Source organism: Panulirus ornatus, chromosome 5 (genome assembly GCF_036320965.1).
Source record: "Panulirus ornatus isolate Po-2019 chromosome 5, ASM3632096v1, whole genome shotgun sequence".
Classification (NCBI taxonomy): Eukaryota; Metazoa; Arthropoda; class Malacostraca; order Decapoda; family Palinuridae; genus Panulirus; species Panulirus ornatus.
The window spans coordinates 5,694,139-5,716,411 of NC_092228.1; the positions used below are offsets into that span (position 1 = coordinate 5,694,139).

Consider the following 22,273-nt stretch of genomic DNA (forward strand, 5'->3'; position numbering starts at 1 on the left):
CAAACCTACATTCACTGAGAATCAATCACTTTCCTTTCTTCCTACACGTACACATGCCTTACATCCTCGATAAAAACTATTCACTGCTTCTAACAACTTGCCTCCCACACCATATATTCTTAATACCTTCCACAGAGCATCTCTATCAACTCTATCATATGCCTTCTCCAGATCCATAAATGCTACATACAAATCCATTTGCTTTTCTAAGTATTTCTCACATACATTCTTCAAAGCAAACACCTGATCCACACATCCTCTACCACTTCTGAAACCACACTACTCTTCCCCAATCTGATGCTCTATACATGCCTTCACCCTCTCAATCAGTACCCTCCCATATAATTTACCAGGAATACTCAACAAACTTATACCTCTGTAATTTATATTTATTTATATTTATTTATTATACTTTGTCGCTGTCTCCCGCGTTTGCGAGGTAGCGCAAGGAAACAGACGAAATAAATGGCCCAACCCCCCCCATACACATGTATATACATACGTCCACACACGCAAATATACATACCTACACAGCTTTCCATGGTTTACCCCAGACGCTTCACATGCCTTGATTCAATCCACTGACAGCACGTCAACCCCGGTATACCACATCGCTCCAATTCACTCTATTCCTTGCCCTCCTTTCACCCACCTGCATGTTCAGGCCCCGATCACACAAAATCTTTTTCACTCCATCTTTCCACCTCCAATTTGGTCTCCCTCTTCTCCTCGTTCCCTCCACCTCCGACACATATATCCTCTTGGTCAATCTTTCCTCACTCATTCTCTCCATGTGCCCAAACCACTTCAAAACACCCTCTTCTGCTCTCTCAACCACGCTCTTTTTATTTCCACACATCTCTCTTACCCTTACGTTACTCACTCGATCAAACCACCTCACACCACACATTGTCCTCAAACATCTCATTTCCAGCACATCCATCCTCCTGCGCACAACTCTATCCATAGCCCACGCCTCGCAACCATACAACATTGTTGGAACCACTATTCCTTCAAACATACCCATTTTTGCTTTCCGAGATAATGTTCTCGACTTCCACACATTCTTCAAGGCCCCCAGAATTTTCGCCCCCTCCCCCACCCTATGATCCACTTCCGCTTCCATGGTTCCATCCGCTGCCAGATCCACTCCCAGATATCTAACACACTTTACTTCCTCCAGTTTTTCTCCATTCAAACTTACCTCCCAATTGACTTGACCCTCAACCCTACTGTACCTAATAACCTTGCTCTTATTCACATTTACTCTTAACTTTCTTCTTCCACACACTTTACCAAACTCAGTCTCCAGCTTCTGCAGTTTCTCACATGAATCAGCCACCAGCGCTGTATCATCAGCGAACAACAACTGACTCACTTCCCAAGCTCTCTCATCCCCAACAGACTTCATACTTGCCCCTCTTTCCAAAACTCTTGCATTTACCTCCCTAACAACCCCATCCATAAACAAATTAAACAACCATGGAGACATCACACACCCCTGCTGCAAACCCACATTCACTGAGAACCAATCACTTTCCTCTCTTCCCACACGTACACATGCCTTACATCCTCGATAAAAACTTTTCACTGCTTCTAACAACTTTCCTCCCACACCATATATTCTTAATACCTTCCACAGAGCATCTCTATCAACTCTATCATATGCCTTCTCCAGATCCATAAATGCTACATACAAATCCATTTGCTTTTCTAAGTATTTCTCACATACATTCTTCAAAGCAAACACCTGATCCACACATCCTCTACCACTTCTGAAACCACACTGCTCTTCCCCAATCTGATGCTCTGTACATGCCTTCACCCTCTCAATCAATACCCTCCCATATAATTTACCAGGAATACTCAACAAACTTATACCTCTGTAATTTGAGCACTCACTCTTATCCCCTTTGCCTTTGTACAATGGCACTATGCACGCATTCCGCCAATCCTCAGGCACCTCACCATGAGTCATACATACATTAAATAACCTTACCAACCAGTCAACAATACAGTCACCCCCTTTTTTAATAAATTCCACTGCAATACCATCCAAACCTGCTGCCTTGCCGGCTTTCATCTTCCGCAAAGCTTTCACTACCTCTTCTCTGTTTACCAAATCATTTTCCCTAACCCTCTCACTTTGCACACCACCTCGACCAAAACACCCTATATCTGCCACTCTATCATCAAACACATTCAACAAACCTTCAAAATACTCACTCCATCTCCTTCTCTTGTTCCACTCTTAATAACTATGCTGCACTGCAGGTGAGCTACAAAGTGGTGAATGTTGGCGTGATAGTGATGATACAGTTATTAGTTTTAAAGATGTTGACAGTGTTACGTAAAGGGAAGAAGAAAGCGACCAAGTTTGTTAACTAGTTTGTGAGTGAATGCTATTAATGTATTCATACGAAAATAAGAAAAGCCAAATAGATACTGCAAAATGGTTTTTGCTCGTGATAGTGTAGATATAGAAACTTTTTAGATATGGCTGTATGTCTCTTCCTTGATACACTGTTTAAATCCAAAGACCAGTTTACATTATATGGAAGATGTCATAGAAGATTAGTTTTCATTATGTAATTATGATTGGTAATTGTATTCTAGATATTGTAGAGTTTAGTCGATGGTCATTTGCCAGTTTTTCTGCATATCCATAATAACACTTTCAAATTATTATATTTCTTTCTCAGGTTGATGACTCCTTCTTGTCGGGAAACCCTGTGGGTAATGATAGAATGCGAGGCCGTGATGGTCGATGTGGGAGAGATGATTTCATTCCTGCCACACCCACAGACTCTGCAAAAACACCATCAGATCCTCATCTGATACAAATTAAACAGGAATTGGAGACTATGGGAAGTGTAAGTACAACATCAAATCACTATGAGCTCCATTGATTATCTAGTTGCAAATACTGTTGGCAAAACCTTTGAGGTGAAGCCACAAAGTGCATTGTCCACCAGTTGTAGAAAATGTTCAGATCTTTTCATAGTATGTCTTCCTATTCACAAAGGCTTTCAATGTAGCTCCAACTCTTCCTCCATATATGATTCATTTCTCAGCTTATGTGTTTTCACTGCTGTCTTTACTGGTAATCATTCTCAGATACCTAGATTCTTTCAGACTTAATAATACTGCTCATGTTCACATTTATATTCAACATCCTTCTTCAACATACATCATCAAAGTAACTTCACATTCTACACTCCTCTAGTGACAGAAGAGGATCATTTTTATATTACAAGTGTAGTAGTTTCCGTTTTGGGTCTTTGTGATTAAACCACAACCCACAATCACCCCAGCACAATATCATCTCATAAACTGACTTCCTCAAAACACTTAAAAAACCATGATATCACTATACAGCTTTGTGACACTCATTTTTATGTCAGACCACTCATTCATACCACCTTTTTTTATCATTATCATTTTTACCCTTTGCAGGAACTTTGCAAGTAATTTGACTTCAGATGAAATTGTAATTACATTTGCTGAGGATCATATCTATTGTTGATCATCGGAGTTCCCATTATCATTTAGAAAACCTTATGTATTTCAGGCATATCATTTCAAATGGGATGCAGAGCCCTTATTGTATTTGGAGAGATGTTTTTCTTGCTCCTTTATTGTAGTTGTTTTAGAAATTTTGTCTTGGGTTTTTATCTTTCATTTTTAGGTCTTTGTAATAATTTGGGTACCACAGCTCCCTCAATGGAACCATCCATGACACTTCAGTGGTACTCAGTCTGTCTGCTCATACATTTATAGAAAAATATTTTGAGTTGCTTTTTCTGCACACTTTGGTAAGTCACATACCACAGTGCCGAAGCAAACTTCTTTAGTCATACTTCTAATCAACAGCACTGATGATGTCTGTTTTCTTTCATTGTGTATTCAGAAGATAATATCAGTGTAATTCATATTTTAGAAAAGTCATAGAACTTTTTCATTGAACTAGTTCCCCTTCTTGTCCTCTCCACATCTGGTGCATATATCCTCTTTGTCAACTACCCTTCACTCATTCTCTTCATATGTTCAAACCATTTCAGCTCTCTTTTCCTTGTTTTCCATATTACCACACCTCTCTCTTATACTATCATTTACTATTTGATCATCCCTCTTCACACCACATATTGCCCTGAAGCATTTCATTTCCAACACATTCACCCTTGTCTGTACATTCTTTTTGATAGTCCATGCCTTTTGTTCATATGATGCTATCGGAACCACTATACCTTCAAATATACCCATCTTTGCCCTCCCATATTGTGACCTCTCTTTCTACACATTCCTCATTCTTCCTAGGATCTTTGCCTCCTCACCTCAGTGTCCATGGTTCCATTTGCTGTGCTGTCCACTCACACGTATCTAGAACACTTAACGTCCTCCAGGTGTCTTCCATTCAAACTCCCGCCCTCATCTAACTTGTCTCTTCTCACAGCAAAACCTAATAACTTTGCTTTTAATCACTTATTATATTTTCAATATTTACTTATTCTTTTCCAAATGCCTTTACAGATCTTCGCCTCCCTCCACCAGGTAATGACCAGACATACCACTATCTAATCAGCTGCCCCTCAGCACATTTACATCCACACACAATTCATAGTTGTAACTGGGCTCTACCTGCATGAGGTTGCTCCATGAGTGAAAAGTCACTTTGATGAGGCTGTATTGGTAGGAGTAGTCTCGTCAAAGAATTTCTCACTTTTGAGAAGTTTGCACTTCCCTGCTACTGGAAGTATTGTGGCTTTGGGCTTTAGGGGCCTATGGAAAGATATCATGGGTAACACCAGGACTTTCTTCAGAAACTGGTCCTGGGGTAATTATGGAAAAAAAAATAAATGTGCTTGCTTGTATTTGGTGCCCATGTATTAGCCAGCTCTATACCAGCTGGGTTTACTTTGAGCTGACTGCCCTGTATCAATGATTTGGTTTTCTTTTTCAGAGTGATGAGGAGCCTATGTCAACAAGCACTATGGATACAGTCTCCAGCACGAGCACTCTCACTACACTCCTACGATCTCCAACCCACTCCAATGCCAATCATAATCACAGCCATCTCATTGCCCAGCTCATGAACAATCCCTCTGCATCTTCCATTAATAACAATCTACAACATACAAATGGCAGCCAAACCTTTGCCAGTTTGCTCAATGACTCTGAGACAAATGGTGGTGGATGCTCCAGTACACCACTTCTTCAGAATGCCTTGCAAAATAGTGTATCAAATGGATTAATAGACACTCGTCACATAAAGAGAGAAAATTCAGTAGCAGCTGCAAATCCCTTATTGGCTGGTGAGTACTGCAGAGTTTATTTGAGTAGGATGAAATGTTGCTGAAGATTTGAGTTTGATAACTTAGATTTAATGTGATATTTATTTGCTCCTGAAATTTTTTGGTAAATTTTTGTATGCATTTGAAATTCTTATGTATGATACTTTTACAGTAGGTTTTCATATGAGAGGTTTTGTGTTTTTCTTTCATTTTCAATTCATAATACAGTATTGTTTAACCTTTACTGTGACTGAGATAAGGGTTAAAGAGGTTGTTACTTAAATGTATTTTTATTATATGGCATAAGTGCCTCTGTTCTTGCCCTTTCTTATGCCAAAACTCATCTCTCATTTCAAGAAGTATGGCCGATCTCTCCTTGGGCTTTTTGGGAGGACTTGGGTATGGACCTCTTTTTCTTTTTTATTTTCATGTAAATCTTGGTAGAATATGCCTTACTTATGTAGGCTAGACTATCCCAGCCATTTGTTTTAATAATAGCTATCTTCAGTTTTAATTTTACCTTTGAATTTTAAGAATTAAGATTATTCTTTATTTATGGAGGTCATGCCTATCATGTTCCATATGAATAAAGTCAAAAGATACTGTCATGGACAAGAAAAAGGTGTATGTTTAAACTATGTGATCTAAAGCTACGTCTTCGGTCCTAGAACATAGCGCCAAAATCATTTTTTAAGAACATTTGAATAATGCTTGTTCCATCATAATAGTGTAATCGAGAAAAGAGTAAACAGGAATACTCAGCTACTGCTTGAGACGTATTCTCCTAATTGTATGGAGTATAACTCTTCGCATTGTGAGACAGCTGCTCTCTCACCGTCATGTATGCTCATATTGTCTTAAGTTCAATATTTTGTTCTCAAGACTTACTTTTGTCATACCTTTCAAACATTGTGTCTAAGTATTTGGTTATTCTCTCAACATTTAGTACCTGCATTTTATCAGGAAACAATGTCCTGCTTTTGCTCGTGATGTACTTTATCCACTGATGACCTCTTTCCCTGGATTCATGTTTATATCTGTCTGTGTTTCTGTTTGGTACCAGCACTGTTCCCATCACACACACACACATTCTCAACCCATTCCTGGAATATTGAATTAAGACTTTGAAACTTGGAATTCCATATTTGTGGAAATGCTTCTTAGTTTTCCACTTACAGACTAAATGGGTTATTTAGATGTGACCAATGTCTCCATTCATACCACTTCCATACCTAAAATGCTTCCATTGCATCTGATCCCTTGTTATTCATGTAGCATCTTCCTATGAAATATTCTAATCCCCCATCAGCATCTTCATCTGAAGCACTGTAATCCCTGAGCAACATTGTTATATGAAATATTCAAAGCCTAAATCAGCATCTTCATATGAAATATTTTAAACCCTAATCAGCATTACGATGGATTCTAATCCCGGATCAGCATCTTCATCTGACATCCTCCAAGCTCTAATCAGCATCTTCTTCCAAAATATTCTAAGCACAAATCAGCATTTTCATTTGAAGTTTTCTTTGTCCTAATTAGCACCTTCATCTGAAATACTTCAAGCTATGATCAATTCTCTCACTATAAAATGTTCATCTTTTTCATGGTCTGCCTCTCTTTCTCCTTATACCTGTATTGCTATATATATCTTTTTGAGAAAACCCTCATCTGCCATACATTTTATGTGACCTTATCATCCTAAAAACCTTTTGACCATATCCACTTCTTCATACTGTACAACCTTTTCTCATCTTCATTCTTTCATTCAGTTCATTATGTATATCATCTGTGTTTTTTTTCACAATTGCCTAGTTCACCTTCTTTTCCTATTATTTCCATCATGTTTGTTTTCTCTGTCTTCACTAGAAATGAATTTGTATTAGGTTCAAGGCAATACTTTACATATCTAAAAGCCTCAGAGCCATAGTCTGAAACTGTGGGGAGGCTTTCTGCCTTTGTCATGAAGTAACTAGCAGTTGTATGGCATAAGGTTGAGATTGTTCATTACTTGGTGATAGGGAAGGAAAAGACCTCACAATATGACTATGACCAGCAGCCCTCACTGTTCTTTTATGAATGTATTCCTGTCTTTTTTAAAACTGTCAACTAACTACTGGTGCTCTTTCACACCAAGTGCATCTCTTGCTTAATCACCTTCTGAAGTCTTTTTCATACATGTTTTCCATATTCCACATTAACAGGGTAGCATTAGGAACAGATGAAGGAATTACCTCATTCTCCTCCATCCATTCTTTAGCTGTCATGCATAATGCCTAGAATCCAGATCCCAGGGGTAATCACCATATATACTGTAGTTCAAAAGTTTTAGTTTCTTATCGCTAGCATTGTGCTGTCATGCTAGATTTTGAATAAGATTACAGATTTCATCAAAATACTTCTCGCAAATATTGAGGAGAATTGCACGTCTGCACTTTTTGCAGTTTTGTCTTAATCTTAAGTTTCTCTCCCCTGGGGTCTGTCCTGTGAGCATGAGAGACTCTTTTGGATATTCTCATGGAAAACTGGGTTTAGATCCTTTTAACCATCTGTTTTTGTGGTGAGAGAACACTGGCTTCCCCATCCATCGATATCCTCCCAACTTGGCGTTGGCACCCCCTCATTTTGGGCATACCATTGCTGAATCTGTGACTTCCACTCCTGGTCACCTGGCTGCACAGAATTCTCTTGAATCATTTGCTGACCAAACATTTTCTTGCGAGACAAGCTTTCTTTGTCATCCCATGGAATACTGTCAGAAACAGATGAAAAAGGCTGCATTTTCTCACATCTGTTCTCTAGCTGTCATTGTAATGCACCGAAACCACAGCTCCCCATCCACAACCAGCCCCACAGAACTTTACATGGTTTACTGTTGACACCTCTCATGCTGTGTCTCAGTCCACTGACAGCATGCCGACCCCAGTATGCCATATCATTCCAGTTTATCACATGCACTCCTTCCACCATCCTGCATATTCAGGCTTTTATTACTCATTTTCATTCCATCCTTCCATCTCCAATTTTGTTTCAACATTCTCCTTGTTCCCTCCACTTTTGGTACATAAATCCTCTTTGTCAACCTTTCCGAACTCATTCTCTCAATATGTCCAGACCATAGGTTTAGGTTATAGATGTTGTACTGTAAATGTGATTCTGTCATTGATTTAGGAAATATGCACACACACACACACACATTATGTTTTTTTCACATCCTACCACAGGAGTCCCTTCTGGCCACATCCACTGGTTGGGACCATAGGTTATAAAGTGTCGCGTTTTGTGTACACGTCTATGTGCAAAGAGTGCAGGGCAGTAGAGTATTAATTGCTTGGTGTCTTTGTTGTAGCAGTTGAATTATGGGCATGAATGGTCTTGGGTTATGTTGAGACTGTTTGTAGTATTATAGGGATGGATGGATGACGTCTGGAGCATAGATGGGAAAGTGACTTGTGTTTGTCTATGGAATTGATATGTGCATGATATTTAATGTGGATTATCTTTTAATTTGATGTTATTGAAAGAATTGATACTGTACACCTAAGTTATAGTGAAATTCTTAGGAAATGATAAAGCATTGTGTCATTATTCTATTTTAGAATGAAGTGAGTAGTATAGTTTAACAGTAGAATTACTATGTATGAAACTGTGGGTCCTGCAGCAGAATTTGAAATCCTCATCGTAGATGATGTGAATATCTTACAGATAGTAAAGTATCTGGCAAGGAAAAAGTTTGAGAGCAATAGGCTTTTGTTAACCCCTAAATGCCTCCAGATAGATATTAATTTGAGCTGAGCTATGCCTCGAGTTTTGTGCCTCAGTTTCAGAGCTAAACACTGAGCCTTGTTTATTGCTGAGATAGCAGTGCATGATAATTTTTCCCTGCACTTAGTTGTCCTCCAGCTATACCAATAGCATCATATTTTTATGGGTTTTCTATGAAGAAAATTGAGTAGCTTTAAGCTAGACTCAGAGAATCAAGCAGAAAATAATCCTGAATTATTTCATGATAACTTTCTTTTAGTTGTGTGGAGATTGATTTTATGGACATTGGCTCTTCCAGCACTTAAAGTTGACTAAGAAGAGACAGGGGAAGGTTTTCTATGAGAAGTGGAGGGAGTGCTGCCAGCACCTGCTTGATCTTGACAGCATTAATATGTAATGGTAATTTCACAAACTAGAGTTTTGCAGTTTTGAAAAATTATCAGTGAATCACAGTGATTATACCTAGAAAGGATATATTGTATAAGTTAAAACGATAACTGTCAGTAATAAATTTTTTGGTGCAAGTAAAGAATATCATATAACATGCACAGTTGCAACACACTTGACACTCAGGCCACATTTCTTTGTTTTTTTAGGGCATTGTGCTGAAAGGTCTACAAAACTTTTGCAAGTTTTTATCAGAATGTGAATTTTGAGGCTTGTAGAGAGAAAGTTGAGACATTTATGGGTTAAGTGGATGATTGCATGTTTGAATACTGTCTTGAATATCTGTCATGGGAAGTATATGGTAAACCAGAGTACTTGTATTAGTTTTGTACTGGTGTATTGTTAATATGATCAGAAAAGATACCTTTATATCAAGATTAGTTACATGTTTGCACAGCACAAACTTACTGTATTGATAGAAAACCCCAAATGTAGAAACAGCAGATGTTACCCATAAGTATTAACTAGATATATATATTTTTTTCTTTACTACTTAGCCATATTACCCAAGTTTGCCCAGGCTGATATAAGTGTATTAATTTCCATACGTCTGTCTTATACATCTCTATTGATAGAATACTTTTTGACCATATTAAAAAAAGAATTACCTAGATGCACGCCCTTGGGGTTCTTTTATTGTGCATACAAGTTTCAGGTTTCTAGCATTCATAATTATCACGGAATTATGGCACTGACACATGGTATCTTTTTAGTATATATTAGGTCTCCTGGTATCTGTCCTTCTCTTGTAAACTAACTCGTCGTATTATACTCTGGCACTCACAGTGTTCCTAAGTCTGCAGCAAGCTTTCAGTTTGTTATCATCATCCTGCAGTCACCATGCATAGCAATTTACTCCTCAGACTCATGTTAGGACAAGTAGACTTTCTACTCACAGCATCACATTGTCGTTTGGCCAGTTGCTGGATCCATTTCAGGTGACTGTATGTGAAATGTACACGTAATCCTCTTGGATGAAGGTCATAGCTATGGTGCTTTGTGAATCCACAAACTAACACTGGCATAGAAATTACTACATCATGGTAAGACCATGATGTGTGATTTAGGAGTTAAGGTTGGGAAACTATAGATTTCTTATTGGTATGCAGAATTCTAAACTGCTGGAACTTCATCTCTTAATGTCTAGTTAGACATATTTGTTGTCACATTGTGAATTAGACCACTATAGCTGTTTGATAGAGCTTGTATGAGCAAATGAACCCTCTCATTTTCATTTTAAAGAAATATTTCATGTTCATTTACTTTGATATACAAATATGGTACTCCATAAAGAAATATGATTATGAGTCAGATAATTCAAAGAAAATTGGATTAAGAAGAAGGAAATAGGTTTATGAGAATCTTTGTTAATGTTCTTCAGTGATCAAGATGTGATTATTTTTGCCAGGTGAGTTATGAAGAATGTTTCTTCATGGTAGATGTCATGTGGCTATTTTCTTGTGTTTGAGCATTCAATCATTATTTATCTTTCCCATTTTATGGTAGGTCATTGTTCCAGCTACTGGAATAGGAAGAACAACTTACAATTTCGTACTAACATTTAAGAAGGCTATTCTTATTGAAACATGCACTTTGTTTTTACTCCATGGCAGTCTGTAGAATGTGCTTTTGTGTACAGGTTACTGAATAATGATATATACATACAAGTTACCAAGATGAACATGCTTTTTTATTTTTTAACAATCATTTAAATAATTTTGATAAATATATTTACATAATCTGGTATTTCGCATAGAAAACCATTGCTCTGTATTTTCTTTCAAGTTTCTGAAGTATTGTTATATTGTCTGACAGTTAGATATTTGCAGAGTAAGATTTATAGAAATTGTTGGATTTGATTACTTTGAAAAGGTACAGTGCCATAAGCACGTACTAGACATATTGTCCTGTAGTATAATTTCAATGTCAGCTTAAAAATTTGAAACTGCTTTTTAATACGGAGTTATATAACCAAAAGCCTGATAGTCCAGAGCCTCTATCTGCTTTGTTACATTTCAGTAACCTGCATTATCTCATTTTATTTCACAGCTTTGTTTGTAATTGCAGGAAAATAATGTTCTTTAAATAGTTATGTAAATATAGTGTAATGAAGATGAATCTTGATATATTTAATCTTTACTTCATGAAGGGTTTAGGTGGTTGGTCCTGGATTGTCATACTAAGGTTGATTGTTATGGTGATAAGTACTTTTTCAGTGAATTGTATTTAAACATAAATCCTATAATTACTAACTATAATTTGAATAGTTTTGCTGTACAGCATAACAGAATGCACTTTGTATTCACTACAGGTGATGCACTGTTTTACATAACATATTGTCAATTGATTTTGAATGGATTTAGGATTGCTTTCCTTTGTTTTTTGAAGTATTAAGATCTTAGGATACATCAGTAAGAACAATTTGGTGTTGAAAGGGTTAAATACAATCTCCAGATGTGAAGTTATATATATCTGTCATTTCATATTTTTTTAGGCATCTTTAGACATATTTGATGTCTTTCACGTAGATACTCTCATTGTCAACTATTTCTTGTAAGGATACTATAGTAGATGCTTGGATGTGAACATGATTAAATCTCTTTACAGGACTATTATCATCATCCTATGACCGGTCGATGGCCAGTCCTGTTTCTACACCTTCGTCAACACCCACCTTGCCTGCCTTGCTTGGACATGCAAAAATCAAGAAAGAGGTTCTTGATCGTCCGCATGACTCCTGCAAAGGTAAATACAGTACAGATTTTCTTTTCCAATTGTTTGTGTGGGTAGATACAGTACAAGCTTTCTTTTTTAACTGTGTGTGTATCTTATTTTTTTTGTGATTGTTGCCTTTTCATATAAAACTGGTTAAATGGCATTTTAATTAAAGAATATGTATTTCTTGATGGGAGGTAAAACTAGGCCAACAGATTATCTGAATAGTATGATGTAAAGGTAATTACTTTAAATAGAATTAATCTTATGTTTGTATTACTGAGATTTGGCTGGTTGTATATGTCTCGTCCATTCACTCTGAAGTATTAGACATGCTGCTACTTCTCATGATTACTGTGTGGTTGGTTGTTGGGAGCTTAAGGGTAAATGGTTGTGATATATGTTTCTTTTTCAATACTGTTAAGGTTCACAATTCATATCTTCTCCTGTCATTCTTGACACCTATGATCTGTCCCTTTTTAAAAGTAGGTTGTCGGGAGTTTAAGGGTAAACAGATGTGATATATGTCTTTCCTGATACTGTTAAGGTTTGCAGTTCATATCATATGTCTGACAACTACAATCTGTCCCTTTTTAAAAGCAAGGTTTCCACCTCCTCGAAATCTTTTGAGACTTTTTTCTCCCTTTACTTGACTTTTTTTTAAAGATTTTATTTGACCTTTTTTTTCTTTTTATTTGACCTTTTATGATGTGTAAAACCTTTTGATCTTTGTATTCCTCTGTTTGACCTTTTCTAATGCGTAAGTCCAGACCTAGCTTATATTAGGACTTGTGTGACTGGAGCCATTAAGGTCGGAAACTAGTCAGATAGGTAAAGATTTATATTTCTGTCATCTGCACTGGCCCACCTATTGTACTACATGTGAGTACATACTTTTTTATAATTTTCTTACCTATATTTCTTTTAGGTTTTCTGTATCACATTACTAAAATTGACCTAGATATATGACGAAAGAGGACTGGAGCAAACTTGGTTTAACTATCGTATCATTGATTACTATTTTAATCATGCGCATTACAGTTTAAATGTTATATGGTATACATGTGGGTGGCAGAATAGTTTTACCCAATTCTTTCTCTAAACGGTTGGATAACGCTTGGGGAAACGATTTAAAAATACGATTAAACCTGACATTTCTTTGGAAGTTTCAGTATATGCTAAATTCAAAAAACAGAAACATTTGAGAGACTTTGCGTGCGGCTAATTAGAAAAAAAAAATTACGCCCTTAGTGGATCCACCCTTAGTGGACTATTAAAATTAGTTATGTGCAAGTCATGTATGAAGTGTGTTTCGTTCATGTTTGGTGAAGTATAGGTGTAAGGTAAAGGAATAAGTTATGGATTCTTATAATATGGAAAAAGAAGTTTCACGTGCCAATCAGTACGAACAAGTAAATCTTAATTCTAATTCTGGTTCTTTGTACCCAAAGCCAGTTCGAATAATTACAAACGTACTGTGTATGAGAAAATGGCGAGGAACGGCGTGGAAGAAAACTATGCATGGAAGGCTAAGGTACACTATTGTATTTGAAAATCTCAGTATTCCTCATGAACCCCGAGGTGGGAGACTTTGCTCGTTTTATTATACAATTGTTTGTTGCCAGAGAAGAATTGGCACAATTTCCGTCTGCTGTTTCCACTTTTGAGACCGCTCTCCCCTTTCCGAGTTTACTAAAGCTCTTTTTGGAAATGTTGATTGTTTCACTTTTATCCCACATTTCTTTTCCTTGATTTTTTTTTTACAAAATGACACTTAGATTGAAGGTGAAAGGATTCTTTATAAGTAAAAGATCAAACTTAGAGATTATAGTTGTTTACAAATGTATCTCATTTTTTGAACTCCGGATGACAATATCTCTTACTAATGAGGGAAACTATCAAAGATCTTGTCAGCACCCCAACCTGAAACTTGACCCAGCCTATGATGAGATGATCTATTTATAAAAGATTACAGTGACAATAAGATGGTGCTTCTTTATTATTATTATTATTATTATTATTATTATTATTATTATTATTATTATTTCTGCACGCCTCGAGAGTCGGGCATAGCTTGACTAAATAGCTGTTTGTTATTGCACTTGCCAGGTCCTTGCGGCATATTGGTTTTAAAGTTACATCTCCATCACCTTGAATATATATTTTTCTTAAGACATTACATTACTGTATTCTCAGTTTAACGTGGTTGCCACAAGGGTTGCGGTCATTGGTCGATGAAAGACGTGGTTTGCGCTTTATGATTTTACAGTATCATTCGAGCAGTTTGTCTCTAGCTTCATATAAAGAATTTCTTTATATGAAAGATAATCATGCTTGAGACGAAGCCGCTCAGTTGAAAGTAAATGATAATGTTATATCCTGTTCATTACAGTGATTCATTGTGTTAGGCTCGCAAGAATACGCAGTTGCTATTCTGTAGTGTTTTTATAATGTATCTGTCTTTAGCAACGTTGTTGTTTCTGAAGATAATCGGCTTTGTGGTTATGGCCAATTCTAAGGGAGACGTGTTTACTTTTGCCTCGTTTCTATAGTTGAGAGAAATGGCTGGAAAATTGTACGCACGTTGGCTGGATGTTATGTAGGGTTACACAGATAACGCTGAAAAGATCGTGTATTAATAGTGTGTACTTTCCTGCGGGATATATTAAGGCGAAAATGTCGGTAGGCTGCCTGCCTTGGGGAACGGCAATGTAAGAATAGGTTAGACATGGTGCAGAATGTTGTAGTAGTTTAGCGGGCTGGCAGGTGTAACACTCGCATATTACGGCTGCTGAATGAGATTAATGAGATAGCAGTTTGCAAATAGTGGCTTAATTCAGGAGTTAAACGTATTGTGTTGTAATTTAGTGTTTAAACAAGTAGTTCATATGCCATCTTCTTAAGCACTGGGTTTACTGGACTGACATACGAGTCGCGTATTTTCATTTGCAGAAATTTGGGCGAGGATACTTGTAATGGAAATGTACACGAAACGTTCTTGTTTGTGAAGTAGTAGGATGCCAGTGTTCCTACCTTCCCTGCAATTCGGATTCTGATATGTTTTCTTGAAGTCGTTCATGTTAAACTAGCTCAAAGTAAGAGTGCCGAGCACAAAGCGTAGGCAATGAATTGGGTTCTGGCCTTTTTTTTTTTTCTACTTATGGTCTGGTTCACAGACGTCGAGCAGAACAAGTTCGTTAGACTTACAGCAGAAAACAAGTGAATATTATTTATTCATCTTTAGCAACTTTTTTCCCTAGAAACCTTGTGTATTACACAGTGTCGTTTTCTCATCTCGGGCTGTAGTATTGAAGTGTATGCCCTTGCTTACCAACACCAGAAACAACATGGCCGCGGTGACTAAGTGCTGGGCAGAGTAGAGGCGAGATGCCAGCAAACATTTTTTTTTTTTTTAAGCTATTGAGAGGAAAGAGTTGTAACATCCCTCGCTGTGCCTCATTATTGAGCGCATGTATTATTATCTGCGTTACGGTCGGTTTTTATTTATCATTATTGGGTTAGGAAACTTGACAGTGGAAGTAATGAAGGTTGCGGTTTGGCTCTGGGTGTGGTTAGTAACCTTACCACAGTATAGTCTTACTGAACATATCGTCGTAGTCAGCGTAAAGCAGAGATGTATCTGGGGACTGAAGATATGGTCAAAACGATAATTATTTGTCCAGGTGGACGTTGCTTACAATTGCTGTAAGGAAGAAAAAAAGGTAATTGAGGCATCACTGAACTAGTATTTATCAGGATACATTAGTTTTCCCCAGGGATGAAGACGCGCAAAAAAAAAAAAAAAAAAAAATAAGGAAAGCCAAAAGACTTACATGCATTTTTAGCATTAAGTATTGCTGGTATTTAGCTTGGACCAGGAAGGATGCAGGTAGTTGGAAATATCATAAATGTTTAACCAGAATGATTCTGTGGGCCGGATAAGATGAACAAAGTGCGCACAGTTGCTGACTAGATTCAGTTTTCACCGTGGAGTGAGCTAGGCTCTTGAAAAGAAGTCAGAGAAGACGTGGAAAAACAGAATCATAGATCAGAGGGCATCATGGGTGTGTTGATCAGGAAGCAGTGGGAGTGGGCCAGGGTACATCAGGACACCGTGGCAGAGAGCAACGCCCTGAGGCCTCACGGCGAAATGCCCAAGGTTGAGCTGGTTGGCACCCCAGCATGGGTGACGCAAGGACATCTGTACGTTCGCGCCAAAATCTCCCGGCCTTCTTTTTGCGCCAGAAGTCTCGTACCCTTCTGGCGCGGGGTATTTGCAGATTTCCTGAGGCCGCTTATGATAAGACAAGCGAAAACATGGACGAAAGTGAGTCACAGATGAGTATTTCAGGACTAAGGAAGTCGGATGCGTAGATACTGCGCAATACATTTCAGGTAAACAATGTTAATGTTGTTTTGAATGGCTTGCGGTATGCAAGGGTTGGTGTTCAGTTTAACCTGGCTCTCTGTCCGTAACTTGGGAAGATCGTTCTTCTTTATTTCATGACAGCTATAATTTCGCAAGAAGCCTTTATATTGCGTTTGTTTTGTATACGCCTCAGAGGGAGAGACTGAACCAAACAACTTCAAGGGTTATGTGATGAAGTGTTCCAAGCCAGTATAACGTAAGAACGCATTATCATCCCATGGGCACTTTTGTGTTAGTACTGAAGTACGTGTTGGTTGCAGTGTCCCATTTCGTACTGTAGTACGTGTTACGATGTCGTGTCCATCATGTTTGTTGATTTAAAAACCCAAGAGTGCGACGTGCATCCCTTAGGTGTCATAGTCTGGCCTTTGATCTGACCTTTAATGGTCATAGGATGGGTAATGAAAATAAAAAGTTGCATTACTAAACCGAGTAAGAGAGAAAGAAAATGATAATCTGTTGCCATTGCATACACCAGCCGCGTCATATGTTTGAGGCATTATGCTTACAGCGTAAGGTAAGAAAAGTTGCGTCAGACGTAAGTAAATACACGCGGAGCGGAGGATTATGTTCGTGTACAATACAGTGTCAGTGTTCTTGACCAACTGCGTTTGTGGCTTCCAGTTGAACGAATGTCTCTCACTGGGATCGTTTCTTTTCACCTTCCATAAACCAAACGTGAGGCCAGGTGAAGTCAGGACGGACCTTGTGACCTGGGAGGGTGTAGAAGGGTAGCTGCCGCCCAGGTCAGGTCTTAGCAGACGCTTTGACAAGGCAGGTTGGAAGAGATCGCATGACCTGGGCAGGTGTAGAGTGAGCTTTCAGCTGCTGCCTCGAGTTTTGGCCATCACATTCACCCAGTCAGGTCCGTGAGTGTGTCTGGTGCTGTGCCAGACATATGTGCGTACACGTGTACACAGGTATATACACACATTTCAGGCCGTAAGCCACCCAGAGTCCTCCCGCTGGGGTTTTTTTTAAGGTGTAGTATACCGCGGGCGTGGTGTACGCAACACCCTGAACATTGGAGGTACGACCCTTAATCATGATGTTACGACCTTTGGGTATTACGGCCTGGCCTTTGACCTCACGTTTGAGCGTAGAGACACCACACTGTCTTTTTCAAGGATCATAAAGTCTCTTTCGATGCTCTTTTAGAGGAGCAGAATCATCAAAGCGAGTCCCGCTCATAGGCTTCGGGAAAAGCATCATGAACGACACAGTGCTCTCTCTGTGGAAGAAGAAGAATAAGAAGAAGAAGAAGAAGAAGAAGAAGAAGAAGAAGAAGAAGAAGAAAAGAAAATACGAAATAGTCAACTTTACAACAGTAGAACTTTAGTATTCTGGTTAGTTGAAGGTTGGATAAGTTAGGTTCATGAGGATCAGGGTGAAGTTAGGTTAGGTTAACGTTTTGGGTATCGAGAGTTAATGATCATTTGCTTTATCTAGTTTAGTTAGGTCGGGTCAGGCTAGGCTGTCTTGGTCGGGGTTAAGGTTAGGTTAGGTTAGTTGTAAAACACAGTTGGTCCAAGTTAGCGCCATCGTCTGGGTGGAAACAAATGCAGTCGTTGAACGGGTTAATAATGGGAAGGTTCTAGGGTAACATGACCGTATATGGTGGAAGGTTGGTGGTGATGACGAGGGATGTGACGGGGGTATACCTGGCGAGGAGAGTGCACCTTGTGTCGCCTAGCTGGCACCTACCACGGGTTACGAAGGCTGGTATTTGCGTCAGCCTTCACCTGTGCGTCAGGAGAGTGTCAGCCGAGTGTCATGCCCCCCCTGACTCCACCTCGGGCTGGGAGAGACAGCTGCCGCTCAACCAGAAAGCTTTTTATCCTCTCAACCACCAACTGACTTTTTTTTTTTAACAATCGGCTTTACCTTTCCTCTCTCTCTCTCTCTCTCTCTCTCTCTCTCTCTCTCTCTCTCTCTCTCTCTCTCTCTCTCTCTCTCTCTCTCTCTCGTATTCCAGCTTTAGCTTCAAGTTGTGTTACTGCGGGACTGTGATTCAGCTGTAGAGCTTGTACAAGGTTCACTCTGTGAGTTCCTAGGCGTCTTGATTATCCAGATCTCGTGGAAATGTAAGTCGCATTCGAGGGAGGAATACTATGTGTAAGCGTCCGGACGATGGCAGGCACGGGGTGAGGGGAGAAGCCGTCACTGGCCTCCTTCGTTACACGAGTTACCCTCTGATGTCCGGGGCTATTCTCACATATCCTACGGTGATGACGCCAAGGTTACGGACGCTTTTAGGTCGCGAGACCGACCTTGGAATCCTACACAACGCGAGGCGTGGAGGGAGGGAGGGAGAGGATATGGGGGAAGACGGGAATAGATGCAAAGATGGATATTTGCAGATGTGTGCGTCTCAGTTGGCGATAAGCGAGGAGGCCCTTTCGTCTTTGGTCTAAAAGCGAGAAGACGACCTTTTGTTTTTCTTTTTGTCTACGTAGGACTACCACATGTCATCTCACGCCCCACAGCGATAAGTAGGACTCCTGACGAATATTCAGGTCATCTCCCCTGTGATTCTGGCTGAGGAGGAGGAGGGAGGAGGAGAAAAAAAGAATAACATTTGCACTGAACGTATGTGACATTTGTCTTTTTTTTAAAGGCATGAGAAGGGGGGATATACCTGCCAACAGTTTATGAATGTTTTTTGTTGTTGTTAATAATAATAATAATAATGATAATAATAATAATAATGATAATAATGATAATAATAATAATAGCTGCGACCCAGTTATTCCGTATGATACCGGGTTATGACATCGAGAGATGATAAAATGCCTCAGTGAGCCCTTCCCGTACCAGGATCGGTCCCCCCTCAACTCCCCCGCTCCCTTCCTAACCTAGCTTCCCAACACACCACCCAACCCCTGACACCCCTCCGACACCTCATCTCCAGAACTCTTCGGTCATGAAAACCTCGTATATCCTCCTCATGGGCGGGGGTTTTAGGGTACAGGGTACATTTATTAACCCCGTGAGGTTTGGGACAAAGGACAGGCCACCAGGAGAGCCGCAACCATCGTGATACAAACATGTAGTACATTGGAAAAGACATATTAGACCATACTTCTGTTTTTTTAGGGGGGTCCCGTCGGCTTCAGCCATATATTTGAGACGTAGACCAACAACTTGGCAGAGGAGTTGATTATCAAGATGTCCTTCGCGTCTAATAGACACCGAGGGAGGAGGAGCTCACGGTTGGCCAAGAGGCCGTATGAATTATGGATTTTTTTTTTTTTAATTATAGTAAGTTGGCTCATTAATCAACTCATATAATAAGTGCAGCGTCGATCGTGTAGTCAGAAGCTGAGGAAGCACCTGCTTAAGGAAGGAGGAGTTCATAGGTAGGGAAAGATGGAAAGAGGAAAGGTTAGGTTAATTCTTTTTCCCCTCCTCGGCTAGGCTGCTACCCCTCTTCCCAGATGGGTGTGTGGAGAGGAGGGTTGAACGTAGTCAACATCCCTCCCAGGATAGGCTAGGATAGACAGGGCTCTACCCGGTAAGGCGTGGATAGGAAGGTGGTTCTGTGTATGCAGTGTTCGTATGACCATATTGGGGAATAGGGTCGGCGAGGCCTTCCAGATTAGGGAAACCAGTATTGTTTTCTTCGGAATCGAGGTAAGACAAAAGCATTCGTAAAATGTGCGATCAAGGAAGGTCCTGTGTACTACGTCTTTCTGTGCACACATCTTCATTGTCGGAAAGGGAGGTTTTGGAATGTAGCTGTAGCATACAGACGGGTATTTCTGTCATTGCCTCGAATGTAACTACGTAATTTATGTTCCCCCCTTTTATTTATTAATTTTTTTTGCATTGGGCATTTAGGGTTCTAAGTTGGGTATTGATGGTGATATTTTGCTACAGCAGTAGGGCCAGATTGCGATATCTAAAAACACACGCAGAAAATCATTGGTAGCGTGTTTGTGTGTGTGTGTGTGTGTGTGTGTGTGTGTGTGTGTGTGTGTGTGTGTGTGTGTGTGTGTGTGTGTGTGTGTTCTTGGCACTGCTGGTGGTATCATGGCACTGGATGCAGGAAATGGCACACCGTGTAGCGCCACGCGCTAACGTCTTCATCTGGCCGCCTCCTCCTCCTCCTCCTCCTCCTCCTCTTCTTCTCTTGTTTACCCTTCCATCATCATCTGTTCTCTTTTATTTTCATTTATTTGATCTTTTCGACGTTTAATTTGCCCCTCGTTTAGTCTTGGTTGCTCTCATTGTGAAGTTTTGTGATATATGTTGGGTCTGGCAGTGTGCAGTATTGATCCTGGAAGTAATCAGTATTTTCCCAAGCAGTTTACATTATTGGTACTGTTGATAAGTAATATTGGCCATAGCAGTGTACACCGTTGATTATGGCAGTATTCGATATTGTCCCTGGCTTTATACCGTATTGTCCCTGGCAGTATACAGTATTGTCCTCTGGCAGTATACAGTATTGTCCTGGCAATATACCGTATTGTTCCTGGCAGTATACAGTATTGTCCCTGGCAGCATACGATATTGTCCCTGGCGTTATACCGTATTGTCCCTGGCAGTATACGGCATTGTCCCTGGCAGTATACAGTATTGTCTCTGGCATTATACCGTATTGCCCCTGGCAGCATACAGTATTGTCCGTGGCATTATACCGTATTGTCCCTGGCCGTATGCAACATTGTTCCCTGGCAGTGTATGATATTGGCCCTGTATCATCACGTGTGTCTGTACTGCAACACCGGTCATAGCGCGTCACCACCGTCATCTGGTGGTTTTGAGATGTGGCCCTCCGCTGCTAGAGTGATCCGTGGTTGTATTATGGCCATCTGCCCCTATAGGGGTGTGGATGCGTCGTGTTGGTTCCATTTGTCCCTTCCTGCCTCCGCCCTCAAGTCCCCTTCCTTTGGCCCCCCCCCCATCCCCTCCCCTTTCCTACACCAAATATCTCCCCTTCCCTTGTCCCTCTCCCTTTGCGCCCCTTGCCCTAAGCCTCTGTCCCAGTGCCAGCTCACCTGTATATCCTCCCTCCCTCCCACCAGCAAGGTAAGCCCCAGCCAGTAACCCCACTCCTCCTCCTCCTCCTACTCCTCCTCCAGTGCCAAACACCTGCCCCTCCCTCCCCTCCCCTCCCGGACTAATTAGTATCCTCACTGTTGACCACTATCAGCTCATTATCATGTTATTAGCGACCATTGTCTGTATGTCATTACTGGGCGGCATTGAGGGCTGATTACTGGGTCATATGGGTGCCCCAGGTGAGTTGCCACGGGTAATGAGCCCGTCACGGCGCCCTGCCACCTGAGTCACGGCCGCCCGCTCGCTCCTGCCTTCCCCGAGGCAGTGCCAAGTGGGTAGGGGGGGGGGAGACAATTGGAGACCACCGACCCCCTCCCCCTGGGAGAGGCAGGGATGGGGAGATGCATGGGGTGGGGGGGAACGAGAGGAAGACGGACGACAGAATACTAGATGATCTGTGACGAGGTTATCTGTTGGGGGTCAGTAACAGTATATTACATTCCTCTTCTATGTAAATGGAGACATGATGGTAAAGGGGAAGGCTCCTCCTCGTCCGGCACGTCAGTCGGCGGAACAGACGTAGCGCCAGCTACGTATGAAGGAACGTACGTCATGTAGT

At 40.2% G+C, this 22,273-nt stretch overlaps 1 protein-coding gene across 12 annotated transcripts in view; it reads left to right on the top strand.

The window, feature by feature from the left end:
* Eip74EF (Ecdysone-induced protein E74) overlaps positions 1–22,273 on the top strand; it is a 630,411-nt gene that overhangs the window by 427,731 nt on the left and 180,407 nt on the right. For 7 of the 12 annotated variants that reach the window (XM_071660155.1, XM_071660166.1, XM_071660224.1 and 4 more), the window contains 4 exons: positions 2,703–2,873; positions 4,961–5,312; positions 5,649–5,690; positions 12,111–12,248. In XM_071660155.1, coding sequence (XP_071516256.1) covers positions 2,703–2,873; positions 4,961–5,312; positions 5,649–5,690; positions 12,111–12,248 — 703 coding nt within the window. The remainder of the gene's footprint in view (positions 1–2,702; positions 2,874–4,960; positions 5,313–5,648; positions 5,691–12,110; positions 12,249–22,273) is intronic. The other 5 variants (XM_071660239.1, XM_071660199.1, XM_071660231.1 and 2 more) reach the window with 2 other exon arrangements.